Genomic DNA, 17,064 nt, shown 5'->3' on the forward strand with positions numbered 1-17,064 from the left:
TACAGCAGCAGCAGGAGAGTGTATGTGGGATTGAGTCTAAATAAACTACAGTGTGTGTGTTTGTGGTGAAGGAATATGTCACCCAGTGCAACAGTGTGACTCATTAATGTATTAATATTAAAATTAGTTGGAACAGTGGAATAAGATATATCAGACTTTTGACACAAAATGTGTTAGTACTTTCATTCATCGGTTTTTGCTTATATTTCTTAACAATAACAAAAAAATAGAATATCACCAGACTTATCCTTTAACCGTCTTGGAGACTCCTTTGCCATTTTCAATCTCACCCTTGGCCTCCCACATATTTCCCCTTTTCAAAGACAGAAAGTGAAAGAAGTCCTGGAGGATCTACCTCTAGCGGTAGCAGGGGCCTCAAACAGAGTCCCGCCCCCTCCATCTTCACCCTTTAAACCATAGAGGGGCCGGGAAGCTAAGGCTGCTTCATTAAGTTCTCACTGCTCATCAATGACCATGTTAGCGCCATGCGTGACTCTTTATCCCTTTGTGTGGGGACTTCTTTTTTCTCTCTCACACACACACACACACACAAACACACACACACACACACACACACACACACACACACACACACACACACACACACACACACACACACACACACACACACACACACACACGTGTGTGTAATGTAACCATTACACGTGGGCTACATGCACCTGTAAACACTCACGGACCCATAATCTTCCCACATACACAAAGATTCTCACACACAGAATTTGGGGTCCAGGCCCACTACTTCCTCACAACATAAACACACATAATTAAACTATCAAACTCACAGTATGCTGCATATACACAAACATTCACCAATAACCACCTATCCCTCCCCCCACTCTCAAACACACACATTCACATCTTTCTCACACACTATATAAATACACAAACACACCCACATACAGAAACATACAAACTCACTCACTCACTAACTCACCCAGTGGCACAGAGGATTAAGCCCCTGGTATTTCCTGCAGGCCACCCCTACAGAGACAAATTCGCTAAAGGAGACAATGTTAGAGAGAAAACATTTGGACTTAATCCCCCACCCAACCAACACACACACACACACAATTTTGTCTAAAAAAGCACGCCCAAACCTCATATCTCATCAACATTCTCGTGTACTGGGCATGCGCGGGCGGGGGTAAACAGGAGGCAGCATGTATACTCCGCCCGTTGCTAGTAGCTGCCATGGTAACGTTAGTAGCTAGTAGCCTCAGATAACGAGACGTCATGACCGATAAGACCCAATCAGGCAGACAAACGCTGGCATCAGCCAGCCCGGTCTCACGGCAGTTTGTGATATGGTCACGTTATTGAATCTCTAAGTCGTGGACAGGACACGATAATGTCGTTTTTTTCATGTGGTGATTGCGAATTTTAAAGCAATGTACTTTAATGGGAAGCATATTTCATGATCACAGAACGATGACGGTAGCGAGTAGTATTGATAAGGCGAGGCTGGTCGGGGTTGTGGATGGGTCAAACAACACAGGACTTTCACCCCGGAGACCGGGGATCGTGTCCCGCGTGTTGCAGTTCCTTTCCTCGTTATTCTCTTCCTAACCACAACCAACCCACTGTTGGCGTTTCATTTCCCCCGTTGTTGTGTGCCCCTGCGCCCGGGGATCGCGGCCCGTCCCGTTGTTGTGGCCGGCGTGTGGCGTTTCGTTTCCCCGTTGTTGTGTGCCCCTGCGCCTGGGGATGCGCCCGGGGATCGCGTCCCACATATGGGCGGTCCGTCCTGTTGTGGCCGGCGTGTGGCGCCTCATGTGTTCAAATGTCTCAGGTTAAGGGGCCCTGAAACGCCAGAGCAGTGTGAATGCAAGGTGTAAACATTGGAAATGATATTTGCTTTTAAACCAAAATGTAGCAATGTAAATGTAGCCTAAATCATCGTCGGACCGATAGCCGATGGATTCCGAAATAGGAACTAACATAGCAAAGTTGCGGGCCAAAAAACCGAAACAATGAGCTAAAAGATTCTAAACTGCTCTGTTTATCTGAGGGGAACAGCAGTGGATAATAATTCTCTTGTTTTGACAAAATATTGATTAAAGCAGCTTACATTTTCTTCTAATTTGATTAAATGAATTATAATAATAATTCATTTAGATCTTAAAGTGTATCTAACTGCTTGAGGCTATTTTGGAACATGACACAAAGTCACTGAATGACATTGCACTTGAGTGTTGTCCAGCAGGGCTTAGTTGTACTAAAATGACATCTAAGCCATCACAACATGGCACACCATGTTCTAGTCTTGCATTAGCATCAGCACACTCTAGTGTGACAAACAGTGCATGATGCATCATTTATTTCTGATGAACAAAATATCTTCTAAATATAACATCGGGATTTACAGCACAGTCTGTAAAAATACTATGTCACTAAGTAAAAGTCCTGCATTGAAAATGTTACTTAAGTACAAGTATGTAATTATCATCAGGAAAATGTATTTAAAGTATTAAAGTAAAAGTACTCAATCCAGAAAAATCCTCACGTTTTAGAAACTGGAAATGAGTTTTGTCAATCAGTGTTTAATCGGCTAATCATTTCAGCTCTACTTCTAGGCCTATATATTGTTGGATAGTTTAATTTATATTAAATCATCGTGTTTATAAATTTAAAGTTTTGTGTGCAAAAATCTTAATTTGTAAAGTAACTAAATCTGTCAGATGAATGTAGTGGAGTAAAAAGTATAATATTTCTCTCTGAAATGTAGCGGAGTAGAAGTAGAAAGTGGCATGAAAAGAAAAGACTCAAGTAGAGTACAAGTACAGTACTTGAGTAAATGTACTTAGTTACATTCCGCCACTGTCCAAGAGTCGTTTTTGTTACAATACTGTTGACAGACTATACAGTATTTCTCCCTGAAGAAGACCATGCAGTTACAGCAAACCAAGTGCAGCCGCAGCACCCACTGGTGGTCACTAAACAAACTGCCTCCACATTTATAATAAGATACTTTTTCAGTTATTAAATATAGGAGGGATTGCAGAGATAATCGGGGGAAGGGAGTGTGCGTCAGGGTAAGGGAGGTTGTAATGTAGTGAACGGAGGGTGGGCTTATTTCCAAGGCTAATCAGATCACTTGTGGGATTTGTTTTAGTACCTCTTTAACCTTGACCATTTCTGTCTTCTTTTGTAAACCAGAGCCGAGAGCAGACAGCGGGGTACTCCAACAATTAGAAAGATTAACCAGTGTCAGGTCGCTGTCCTTGAACCAAGAAAAGATGGGAAAACAGCAGATGGATCAAAGCTGTGCACCCTGTTACAATGGATTAAATATTTTATTTTTTTTAAAGGTTTCAGCAGACAAAAAAGAAATACGAAGCAAGTGAGGAAGGTTATCAGACACAGAAGGTAAAGAGAGAAAAAAAAGACGGAAAGAGATAAACTAGAGTCTGATAAGCAGATAGAAAGACGAGAGAGTGAATGTGTAAACAGAGGGGTGTGTTCTCTCATCTTGGCTGACGTCCTAGAACCTGCGAGATGAAGTGGGAGTTCACTTGTTGACAGACAGAGGAAGAAAACACTCCAGCAGCCTCCCCCCCCAACACACACAGACATGCACACACCCTTTCCCGCCCCCGTGACTCCCATCTGTTGAAAACAATACAGACCCCGGGCCCTCCCTTTGCCAAACACTCACATGTGTGTGCACGTTTTTCTCTGTCGTCTCTGCTGCGTAGCGCTGAGAGGAAGGGCTTTCCAGTACACACTGACCCATGAACACAACAATACTCCTACAGTACATGCTGTGAAGCTTACTCTTCAGAAGAATTATGAGTAAACATAAAATGGAACATTTCTGGGATCTTTCCCAATTTGGAGACATCTTTGGTGTTAAGGGGTTTCAGGAGGGGTTTCACTAACTTCACTACAATTCCCACAGATCTCCTGTCACTATAAGCTCTTTCTTTCGTAAAGTTCCTCATTTTAAAGTTTCACTCTGCAGACCAACCTTTTTCTATACATGTAAACCACATTGGATACTCACTTCTTCTTCAATCTGATTTTGCAAACTTTCTGTGCAGCAAGAAAAGAGCTACCAAACACCAGGTACATAAAATGACAGAGTCTAAATAGTACAGATATGTGAATAAATAACAATAGTAAAATAAAAAAGTTGGTTGTATGCCTGCTATAAAAGCTCTTATAAATCCACTGTACACTACCTGCCCAGCACCAAACAGCAGACAGACACTGTTAGAGCCTAGCGGGTGAACACATGTAGTGTTTTGGAGCATTTAGCAGCCAGATGTTTCTGTCAGGAGTTCATGGAGACCATAACCACAGCTAAAAAAAGAATTTAATATTGGACTAATCGTCAGGTGGCCAGAAACATGACTCCAAATTAATTCTAATGTGGCTCCATGTTAATCTGACGCGCCAGCTGGTTTGTTACACAGAAGCATCTGAGAAGCAGTCATTGGAAACTGTTTGGAAAAGGGCAGGCACTCAAAATTACCTGGCAGGTGATTGGATGAACCATCTGTCTATCAAACTCTTGCTGAAGCCAGTCTGCAGAAGTGCAAAAACATCTTTTCCTTGGAGAAAAGCCTTTAGTGGCGCTCTTTGCTCTTCTTTCAATGAAGAAATACCCTAAACCCCACCTGTAGCTGCCAGTAGCCCCTCTCAGGACTCTGATTGGTCCGGAACAGAGTGGCACGGACACAAACGCATTACCTGAAGCCTGACAAGATGGATCTTTTTTTAATCTCATTTTTTTAAGATCTCATGATCTTGCTCCATATATTATGGATATGTAAATAGACAAGTGTTACTGTGTTGAGTGTGTTGCTAACAAGTTTTCCATTAGAGCTGCAACTATTTGTGGACTAATCAATTAGTCGATTGACAAAAAGTCTATCTGCAACATTTTGATGATTGAATAATCGTTAAAATCCAAACACACTCTTATTTAAGTTTATCAAATGTAAAAAATGTCCTGCTTCTCCTTGTCTTAATATTTTGGGGGTTTGGTCTGGTGGTGTTGGACAAAACAAAACATTTGATGACTATGATCACTTTTGGCTCTTGGAAATTGTGCTTTTTAACCGTTTTCAGATTTTGGTAGAGATATGTTATATAGACAAAATGATTAATCAAGAATTATCTGAAGATCAATCAAATATGATAATCGTTAGTTACTCCCCTATTTGCCACACCAACTTTAAATATGTCAATGCTGAACCAGCTTGATTACGTTGCCCCCAAGTGGCCAAAAAAAATCTGTTAATGCAGGTTTTAGAATAGAATACATTGGTCAATCTACACAATTTCACTTGGCTGGCAAATGTAGGATTAATGTGTAAGTGTATCATTCCCAAGGAAAGTATAATTTGAGTCACCTGCCATTTCTGTTGCTTGTCAGCTGCGTGGCGCCTGCGTGGATCTTTCTACGTCTTTACACACCAGAAACGTGTCTGACGCGGCACTGCAGCTGCTAGCCTTGTCTGTACACGTGGATGTTTCCCATAGATTTACTGCACTCAAGCAGTAGTATACTTCATGTTAAACATAAATATATAATGATTTGATTACAGCAAAGACAATGTCGGCAGTATTGAAAAATAGGCTACAGAATATTTGAAAATCAAATATTTTTTTTATTACATTTATATCTGCATTTATGTCAAAACCTAGAGACTTTCAAACATCAACATGTCATTTATTAATATGTATTTGTGTCAAAATGACATATAAACATCTATTCCTATTCTATTTTGCCTGGAAACGCTTCCAACTCGCTTGCGTGTCACGTGAAAAATAGGCGTCGGTTCTATTTCTAGCAGGCACGCGTTTACGGTGCGGCTCGAGCCACGGGTGAGACGTGCGTGTCACGCAGGCAGTTTGCAAGCTCTAACCTGTTACCATGGGAGCCAAAATAAAAACGGACACGCCACGCAGCTGACGCGCTCACGCAGGGCGAAGCCAGTCTGTCACCGGCCTAAGGGAAACTGCAGGTGAAGTGCTTATTTGTCCCTGTTGAACGCCACCTCATGGCACAGAGACCATCAAAGTGCCAGCAGAGGAAGATGCACAACCCCAGGAGAAAGAGTCGCATGCTAAACACCTTCAATGTGTCTGTAGCCAGACAGCCATGGACCAATAACACTTTCTGCTTTAATTAGGGATGAGCTCGGTGTGTGTAGATGAGTACTTTGTTCAGATCAAGGTGTGGTGTGTCTGTGAGGTTGTGTGTACTAAAACACTGAGCAGTGGCATTTGCAAGATTAATGGCTCTGTTCGAAAGCACAGACCTACTATCAGGAAAAGTGCCCAAGTCAAACTAGCAATATCCTGGTCTCTGTGTGTGTGTGTGTGTGTGTGTGTGTGTGTGTGTGTGTGTGTGTGTGTGTGTGTGTGTGTGTGTGTGTGTGTGTGTGTGTGTGTGTGTGTGTAATAAAGTGCTTATCTCTCCTGCCTGTCCCATCCTCTGTGCTGTGAGCAGGCCTATCACTAGCTGGACGCCATATAAATATTAATTTTGTTTCCATTGTCATTTGGCAACTGCAGATGGAAATGTTGGGACATTTGGTGACTGAGTCATGCAAAACATCATAATCCCAATGTTTCATACATATCCCAACGAGGCTATTACTCATAAGGTGAATTAGGTTGTTTTTTTTGATGATCACACTGAATGTAATCGAGTATGCTACGGAGATTAATTGAAATCATATCTAAATCTTAACTTTTTTGCAACATAGAGTAAAGACTCTGCATGTCAACGGTGTAAGAAAACCAATTAATGAATAAATGTATTTTATAGTCTACAAAGAGACTGAATGTAATAATAATACATTTTATTTAAACATCACTTTTCATTATACTCAAAGATACTTTACAATAAAACCAGTACATTAAAGGACAAATCCGGCGCAAAATGAACCTAGGGGTTAATAACACATAACGTTGAACGTTCTCTGGAATAATATATAATTCATGCTAATCCAATGTGACCAGTTTTATCGCAAACCGCTAATTAGCTCATAATGCTAGTTGTCGGGGTACGGCTAAAGTAAAAAGAAATCGCTATTTCTATACCACTAACAATGCTCAAAATAGCACCACACTTCCAGTCAAACAACCAACGGCGTGCAACGTGAACTGAACTTATGTACGTTGCACGGCGTTCGGCTGGTCGTGACTGTTTTCCCAAGATGGCGCCTGTATACGTGAAAGGTACTGTCTTTCTAAACTATCTTTTTAATAAACTGTCTGTCCACTTACAAAGTTCTCAATGCTTCGGTTTACATGTAGAGACCCTCACTATGCTACCGTGGAAGTGTGGTGCTATTTTGAGCCTTGTTGGTGGTATATAAATAGCAATTTCTTTTTACTTTATCCGTGCCCCGACGGCTAGCGTTATAAGGTAATTAGCGGTTTGCGATAAAACTGGTCACATTGGATTAGCATGAAAACATATCCCAGAGAACGGTCGACGCGGTACACATGTGTTATTAGGGCTGGGTACTGAACGTCGATACTTTTATGGCACCGAAAAAAGCTTATCTGTCCTCTCTGCATATTGACACAGAGCGGAGCGACACACACACACACACACGGAGAGGTGCGGACAGAGTAAGCTGTCTGCAGTTTTGTTGAAGTCACAGAGTCACGGTTGGTTTCAAGTGTGGTTACATTTTTTAAAAACTTCACGCAGACAGCGTTTGCTGCGATATGACATTAATGGCGAGCCGAAAGTGGTCGCTGTGCTGTTGACGTTACACTTCCTCTTACAAGCAGCCACAACGGTGGTTTCTCTGCCCTGGTGACTGACTGACAGGCTGAGCTTGCAAGGCAAGGCACTTTTAATAATGTTACTCTGAGTGAGCAGTTTTACCAGAATTTTTTAATTTTGATAATTGTTTTGATTCACAATTAAGGTGGAAAATAAAAGCTTTGTGTTTAATGTATTTTTGTTGATGTTGAAATGGATTTTAAAACATATGGTATCGAAAAAAGTATCATTAGGAACCGGCATAGCAACTGAGGTATCGAAATTGGCACTGGATCGAAAGATTTTGAACAATACCCAGCCCTATGTGTTATTAACCCCTAGGTTCATTTTGCGCCGGACTTGTCCTTTAAGCACATTAAAAACAAGTGAAGCAATAAAACCAATACGGCAATTAACAATAGAAATGCTCCTCTGAGTCTAAAGCCAAGCTAGCAGCTCTGTGAGGAGGTGTTTAGGCACAGTGGTGCTTTGAGCTAAATGCTATCGTCAGCATGCTAACATGCTCATAATGACGATGGCAACATGCCGATGTTTAGCAGGTTTAATGTTAACTGCGGAAACCAGTTTAACATTTGCTAATAAGCACAAAATGCAAAGTACAGCTCTTGTGAATATTACAATTGTAAATCATACCTGATACGGTTTAATGTGACAAAAATGATAAAATTGATTGTTTGATGTCATTGGTTTATAATACCTGCAAAGTAGTGGACAAACCGAATTTTTGACATGATGACGGCGGTAGAGGAAATGTTAAGGGAACACAAAAGGTATTACAATTCATCCTGAAGTGGATACAAATGTCTGTACTAAATTTGATTGCAATCCATCCACTAGTTGTCGAGACAGTTCAGTCAAAATCCAAAATGTTAGGTGGCGCAAGAGAAAAAGTCAGGGTCGTCCTCTGGGAACTATGAATGTCTGTACAATATTTCCTCGCAATCCATTTAAAACATTTTGAAATATTTAAGTCTGGACTAAAGTGGTGGACTGACCAACCAACCGCCAGACAATCCAGCCGACCAAACGGCATTGCCATCTCTAGAACCATACTGCTAGCGTGGCTTAAAATACTGTTTGTCTCAATCAACCCAGAGTTAAAGCAGCTCTATTCCAAGCAAGAAGCACCATGTGGTTTTCTCCTATTACAAACAGGAAAATCTGGCAGCCACGAAAGCCAAGTTCAACATGCAGTTGCATTCATCTTAAATAGAAAAAACACTTATGCTATTCCAAAAAAAACTTTATTCAAATAGCATCTAAAATATGAACTGTACCTTGTTTTTACTTGTCCTTTGTTTCCAAAACGGGAAGATGCAGTAGAAGAACAATTTTGCCCAACTGAAGACTGCGGCAAGACACCAGTCTAGTCCGCCCATTCTCTCCTGAAAACCTCCTCACGTCCTCTACTGTATAACAGCTGCCGCTCCTCGTCTCGTCTCCCTCTCTAGCTTGTCCTTCAAAACCACTGTCCAAAGGTATGAGACCCTAGTAGTTAGTCTTGGAGAGAATCCTGGGATGGTTGCAGATCTGATCCAAGATAAGGTCGATCTTTCTTCAGTCGATCTTTCAGTGACTAGAAGTTCCCTTAAAGTGTGGGTGAGGTCTTTTCCAACTAAATGTACCCTTCCCTCTCTTGCCTAGCATCCCTACAGCATCCCTCCATCCTCCTTCCTGTCCCCTCTTTCTCTGGATGCTGCAGCTTCTTCCATTCAAAGCACGAGGAGGAAAAAAGATTAGGAGAGGGGAAGGCAGAAGTGGGTGGAGGTGGGGTGGGTCGGGTAGAGCCGTCTGTTAAAGAAGGAGGCACTTATAGTGATGGGAAAAGGAGGGGGGGTCTTCAATTTAATGTAGAAAGGGGGGCTTAGAGGGAGTCTTGGGGCAAAGAAAGAACAAGTATAGGCTGTCTTGAGTGGAGTAACAGTTAATTCCCAGGAAATAAAATCAGGCTGTAAATTCTTCATCTTATGTTATGATTATTGCTTGTTTTATGTCAAAGGATCAGAAGAAAAGATATCCAGAAGGGAGTCGATGTGAGTGGATAGATATGAATGTACACTATATGACAGAACAAGAAATTGAGATTAAAAAGATGAATGTGTGTGTTGGGCAGGTAAGTGTTCTCAGCGGAGTGTGCTGGTGCATTTGTAGCAGTCAGGGGGGCCCTAATGAAGATTGGCAGTCCCACACCAATCATAAATGGCCCATGGAACCTCTGAGCCTGTATGCATTCTGAGTAATTAATATAAAGACTGAGGGCAGCATCAGTGACTCAAGCCAGCAATGGAACTGCATGTTTACTTTCCCTTATTAGATAAAGTGCAGGGCACATGAAATGTATTGTTCCAACAACATGGAAAACACTATAGAGAACAAAGAATGCATAAAAGAGCTAGAATTAAAACACTTGATACCTCCGTCCCAAAAACAGAAACTGAAACTATGAACTTATTAAAAGGGGTTTTATCAACAAATCAAACCAGAACATTTGTCTCCATGTTCTGGCAAATTTCACATTAGCCGAATAGCCTTATAAAACAATTCATAATAACCTTGTTCCAGATCGTATAGCTACACAGCAAGATCCCTTTGTTTCCTTTTGGGGAAATGAGAATCAAACTAAATACTGCAAGGATAGGCCTACTGTCCTATTTGGGTATATTCTAAGCTGCTTCCTGTTTTTTAAAAAAAAGGTCAGCCTTTTCCAGAGCCACATCCAAAAATCCTATCAAGGTGTTTAGAATAAAACAGTTATCCTGTAATGTTTAAACTGCTCATCTGAATCTGTACAACTCCTGTTCCACAGAGGGAAGAAACATTTATTTTTGTGCACACCAATTAGCAGTTCTTGCTCTAAAATTATTTATTTGTGCATCCTGTGCTCATATACCACTGTGTTGCCTTTGATTGATGCATTGCAAGTTGTCAGGCCATGGGAAATGACAACCATTGAACACAATGTAACATCTTAATCTTAATTAAGAAATTAGCAGTTAAAAGCCGAATTACTGATGTATGCACATCGATTAGTTTTTAATAAAAACGTGGTAGATGGGCATGGTTCAGGACGTAGCAGTGTGTGCTTCAGTGAGCTCCGTGATGTCTCAGCCTGTGCTCAGTTCATGAATTTATAATATTAATAGTTATTTTAGAACTATTTAGTACATGTTTTCCGGTATAACATTATGATGGTAGATTTGAGAATGTATTAGCAGTCAGTAAGTCATTTAAAAATCTGCAGGAAAGTTTAATCGTGGTTGCAGCTGTGCCAGCAATACAAGGAGCAAGTAAATTGATCATTGATAATTGGTAAATTGATATTCACTAAGAAATCATCTGTTTGAAGTTACAGTGAGGCATGAAGACTTCCGTAGGTTTAATCTTGGGGTTAAGGCCAGATTAGTTTAATAAATAAAAAAGTGACGAGACCAATGTGAGCCGATGAGAACGTGCATCAGGCACACAACACGCAGGATGTAAGGCACTACACTCGGGTGAAATTTCAAGTTTTTAGGAAGTCTTTTAAGTTAACACAGTTTGTTCAAGAATACATACAGTGTTTGTAGCACAGACTCCGGTCTCACAACTGTCTGCTAACAATGGACAGCCCTTATGCGACCAGGCCCTAACCAACAGTATCATTTGTATGACATTTACCAAGTCATGCTATTGCTAGTCATGCTAGTCAGCTATAGAGCAGTTAGCCAATATTATGTGCGTGGCCCGCAGACACTGTGGTGAAGGTGAAGTAAGGCAATCCGGTTTCGGCATAGCATAACCAATCTCCTGAAGTACTGTTAAAGAAGATTACACAATACTGGCAAAGGGATAAAGAAGCAGGAGCGAATACAACATCATGCGCACTTCCTGCCTCTATGCAGTACAAACAATGGGCTGGTTTCAAGTCTTGATCTGGCAACGTCAGGTCTGTTGTCCGTTCTAGGAAACCAGACAAGAGGTTAGGGGGTTAAGGGGTCATTGTTCCTGAGAGAATACAAGGGGAAGTGGCCGGTCATGGTTTTAATGGGGGGGCTGTCAGAGATGTTTTGGTCACAGCTGGTGGTATTCATTCGTCAATTTAATTTGATATTACCCATCAATAAGATGCAGTGTAATACTAAAAGCACTAGGGCTGCACAATGAGGAAAATATGCGATATTGTTGTTGAATATTGCGATAACGATATTACTCGGGATACATAAACAGATATTAAAATGTACTCAGTTCTGCATTTGTGCTGCTTTCAGTATTCTTCTACAATCCAACAAATTGCTTGTTTAATTTAAAACAAATAAAAGGAATTTATTTCCAACATTCTTTTATGGACAAATTGTTAAAACATTATATTGAATATAAAAGGCAGTAAAAAAAGTGACAGTTACATTTTAAAGTGCAGTTATATACTCATATTCTTTCTTTCAACTAACACAAAAAATCTGTTTTGTGTCTATCGCAATATGTTGCAGACTTTCGCAATGTGTATATTTCGCAAAAAAACAATATATTTTGCAGCCCTAAAAAGCACCAATAAAGAAAATGGTTTTTACTGCTGTCTAGGCTACTGTTATCTCTATCCAAGAGTTATATTAAAGTGTTAACTCTCACCAAAATGCAACCGAGAGTCAAACTTTTGTTTAAAAGCATATTTGTTGCATTCGGAAATGAATTGTTTTTGACTGATAAAATGGCTGCGACCGGAAACAACAAGAGCTACGGCGAGTTGTTCAAAACCTTTTTTAGTAAACTCTGGGTACACAAACAATGTTGTCAATGTTTTTGTTAAGGTTTAGAGCCCCTGGTGATACTTGGAGCAAAGTCTCATGTTGTGTTGAGCCTTCTTAGTGTTTTAAAAATAGCTATTTTGAGGCTAGCATAAAAGTGCCCCTAGCACTCCCATTCAAAAAGCCATTTGACCGAAAAACTAAAATACGGTTAATCTTAAAAGTGGCGCTTTTGTCCTAAATATGCTTTTAAAACGAAAGTTTGACTCGGGTACATTCACAAAAAGACCCTAGGTTGCATCTTGACGAGAGTTACGCTTTAATATTGTAAAAAAGGTCTCTTTGGATTATTAAGTCAACATTTAAAATACCACACTGATTGAGTTAGTATTTAACACCCAGTGCCAGTTATTAGCCACAGCCTCCTCTTCAGACTCACTTTGTGAAGACACAGTGCTACACTGCAGCTCACTGCACACACTGTGATTAAACTGTGTGCTAAGCTCTCACCTTCTCCCATAGTTCAGATGTACTTCAGCTGTCAATGACATCATGCAGCAGTCAGTTTACACCCTGTATGCACATGGCTGCTGTCATAATATGAATTGACATCCATATCCAGATTCTGCTGCAAAAGCAGAACAAATTTAATGTTATATATGTACTATATGTATTTAATATGTATAAGTTAACCAATAGGTCCTGTGTGTTTAAATTCTGCATTTCATGTTATTGCCCCCAAAAAAGTGGCTCTGATTAATCCAGCAATTATCTCCTGCCCCTCCCACTATTGATCCAAGGCGTCAATTTTTTGGATTGAGAGCTTGGCGAAAATGTAAGCACATGGCAGAAAGCCATGGGGAATTAGGTGAAAGCTAATTTCATCTTCGAACATAGCAAAGAGACATTGCTCTATCTTAAGTTGACAGATAGAAACAGCTTTGGAAAATTGGCAATCTTGGGAAATTTAAATTTGGATTGGTGACGAAAACCCAAAGCCTCTTTAGACAGAAGGAGGCACAAAGAACTACGAAGCTCCCCAGGCGGAGGTTCATAGCTCAGTGACTGCATGCAACCCTAACCCTTAACAATGCTTTCTGGTGAGAAATGATAAGGAATATTTAGAATTTGATGCCATGCAATGTTTAAAATTTGTAAATCTGAATTGTTTTTTCCAGTAAAAAATGTTTGTGAATCACCAAGACCCCAAGATGTACAGTGCATTATATGAAATAAAATACTTTATATTCATAATGAATCTGATTGGGAAATCTGAGATTTTCCCATATTTTGGGTAGTGAATATGGCCTCAGTGGAACCAATAAATCAGAAACAAATGATTCCCTGACAGCTTTATCCATGTTGGGGAGGGGGGGGGGTATATTATAAATTCCAAAGGGTATGGGTGAGCTATTTAACCTTTAATGACAATCTACAGAAGTGCCCGCCAAACACAAAGTACCCACAGTGACCATTTCACCTTTCAAGCAGCAATTATCAACCGGCCTCAAACACCAAAGGCCTCTAAGCAGTCATCAACTGCCTCATGAAAGCCCAGACAGGGCAGAAATGAACAGGATGTAGGCCAAGGTGATGAAAAGGTATGAAGGCCCAGTGTAGGGCCAGCTCTGTCTTTCTTCACTTAGTTAGAAAAAAAACAAAAACTGCAGGAACACCCATCAAGTATACAAGTACGTAAGTATGTAAGTAAGTATGTAGAATGTATATCCATAAAGCTTCAAAATATTTGAACATATGTGTGCTTCATGTAAATGTCCCTTTTAATGTAGTCATTCAGCAAGTGAAAGTCATAAAGGAGACACTGAAAAAAGGTACAATGAAGGCTAATTAAAGAAGGCTCTGTTTTCACATAACAGACAACCAGCTGAGTCTGACCATTGCATAAGAGTCAATGACAGACAAGAGGACAGCCCCTTGTAAAACAGTCATCAGTGTGAAAGTTATTACATTCTGCGCAGCTGTAAAGTAATAAGCTCTCTGGACACCTTCAAGAGTGACACTTCCACATCAGAGGACAGGACAAAAGAGAGACAGAGAGAGGGACATATCACGGGCAAATGGAGAGTGCCTCTGTCTCTGAGGTCAAAACGGAGTCAACTACGCAAGTGTTTATGTCATAAAATATTTATTTTATCAGTTTGATACACAGATGACAGCTTTTATTAAAAGGTGGCATACAAAGCATTTCATATCCATTAAGTGGACACTGCACCGCCTTCCCCGAAAGGACAAATCAAAAAGATACAAAAATAAAATTAAAAACAGCCTATAAAGGTCTTAGATCATCCCGTTTGGGACTTTGGTACACAGCACCATAGCTAGATGGGTAAAAAAGATGAATGCAATGTAACACTTAAATTGCAGCCACCGCATTAAAAGGAGTATTTTCACATTATCCTATTGACAATGTACATGCTTGTCTTCCAGGTTTGGTTTCCCAACAAAGCCCGAACGCAACACTTTTCAGCCAATGCTTCCCAAGATTGATAAAAGAATTAAAAGAATGGGTGTCATGCAAGAACCACAAAAAAAAATTTGCTCTTAAATGTTACATAAGAGTGATTCAAGAGAATTTTCTCGTTTGGTCTTTACTTGAATTGCCTCCTCCGTATGTATGTAATTCATGAATTACAAGTCATGTAGAGACTCACTCTGTCTTTTTTCACAGGGGGAAAACACACTTGCTTGACTCAGGAATCACAATACTTTGATCTAAATATTATATAGAGTTTAAATATGATATTGATGTACCAAAAGTAAAATATATCAAAAGAATTTAGCAGCTCACTCATTTTAGCCCGCATTGAAGTCACTTTCAGTAACCGGCGGCACAATATATCAGCTAGTTAATTAACATTCATTCTGAAAGAAACACTGTGAAAATCATTCTACAACTGCAAATACAACCGTGTTTTTGTAGGTCAACAAGACAAGTGATGACTCTTCTCTAGACAAATGATCTAGATGATCACGTCACATCAATATGAGGATAATCATATATCAATATCTTAAGCTACTTTGCTTACTAGTCTTGCATTGGAGCCTCAAGTGTTTTGAGCAAGTAGGTCTTGAAAAGAAACATGTACGTTAATTAACATGTAACAGTAAAACTCAAGTGTTTCTGCCTTCTCAGCCAACAAAAAGTCATAGCTGATCTTTGAACTGTATTATTTAGAACTTTAATGACTTGCAAATGTTGAAAGCTAAACATATTCAGGTTCAATAAGGGTTTGGAAAAGGCTTCAGATTCAATAAGTGGATTCAGATTTGATCAAATGTTACACCCCAAACCATATCTACAACCTGGTTATCATAGCTTATTTGCATGAATGGAGAACAGGTGCTGCCAAAAAAAGTAGGAAATCAATCTCAAACCCTTTGTTGTCTTTGGATAGTGGTTGGAAGTAACATTAAATGTAGTAAGTTTAAGTAAAGTTGCACGTTAACAACCTAACACAAGCAAAACCAGCAGCAAAGTCCGTTGATTGAGCCCGAAACATTTGGTGTGCTGAGGTTGGACTGACCTCGAGACGGGAGCGAATCCCTGACCACCCACAGCTGAAAATGACATGTTGCAACAGCACTCACCAGCCACAGGGACATCGCAGAGTTTTCTTTGAAGACACCTGGGGCAGTAATTCCTTTTCACAGATCCACAGCTTTCTTCAACACTGAACCAGCTTTTGTGGGATTAACAAGACTATGTTATTGTCCCTCAAAGTTGGATGCTCTGGCAGAAAAAGAGCCCAACAGTCTGGCCCTTATCCTGACATACTTCCTGAGCTGCATTGTTAGCAAGGGGAGAGGAAACACACACACACACACACACACACACACACACACACACACACACACACACACACACACAACAACGGAAAGCCAGTGTCAGGAGATCATTACATGGAAAGTGAGAATACCAGGAGCTGTTTTTTGCTCTCTGAGATTTTTTTGTTTCTTGTACTTTCACCAAGGTCAGTGTGAACGCCATAAACACGGTGGACTCAATGTTTATGACAATCAGATTGTGGCTCTCTGTAAGCAGAACAAAAGAAACTTCTCCAGATGTTTCCAGGTTTCAAATCAAGTGATTGACAGAAACTGTAAATTTCGTAATAGGGATCGACCGATACTGCCGATACTGTTTTTTCAAGGCCGATACCAATACCGATTATTTGTAGTTAATGAAACCGATAACAGATATTTGGAACCGATATGCATTTACAGTAAAAATTAAAATCTTTAAGTCAAAATTAAGATTTTGGAATGTTACAAACTCCAACACAACACTTTGTTTAAATGCTTTAAGCAATTATTTAATTAGTAATAATTTTTTGCAAGTGGGCAGAAGAACGCAACAACAAGCTGAAGATCACACAGCCTGACACAAAGTTGTTATGGCTAACATTCAAGAATTAACAGATCATTAAACATTCCTGTTAGCATTTTGAAATGCGCTTAAGGGATGTCAAAGATAACACAACACAGGGCTGCCAACTCTCACACATTGACCGTGAGACACAATCGCCACTTGTCACACACCACACATCC

General features: G+C 40.2%; 1 protein-coding gene across 1 annotated transcript in view; it reads right to left on the reverse strand.

Annotated features, from left to right (window-relative positions):
* tns1b (tensin 1b) overlaps positions 1–16,251 on the reverse strand; it is a 217,505-nt gene extending 201,254 nt beyond the window's left edge. Inside the window, exon 1 of the mRNA XM_028590951.1 lies at positions 16,105–16,251. Within this exon, the coding sequence (XP_028446752.1) occupies positions 16,105–16,119 (15 nt within the window). The 5' untranslated portion in view covers positions 16,120–16,251. The remainder of the gene's footprint in view (positions 1–16,104) is intronic.
* Between the last annotated feature and the right edge of the window lie 813 nt (positions 16,252–17,064).

The sequence above is a fragment of the Perca flavescens genome, chromosome 11, assembly GCF_004354835.1.
Source record: "Perca flavescens isolate YP-PL-M2 chromosome 11, PFLA_1.0, whole genome shotgun sequence".
NCBI classification, from domain to species: Eukaryota; Metazoa; Chordata; class Actinopteri; order Perciformes; family Percidae; genus Perca; species Perca flavescens.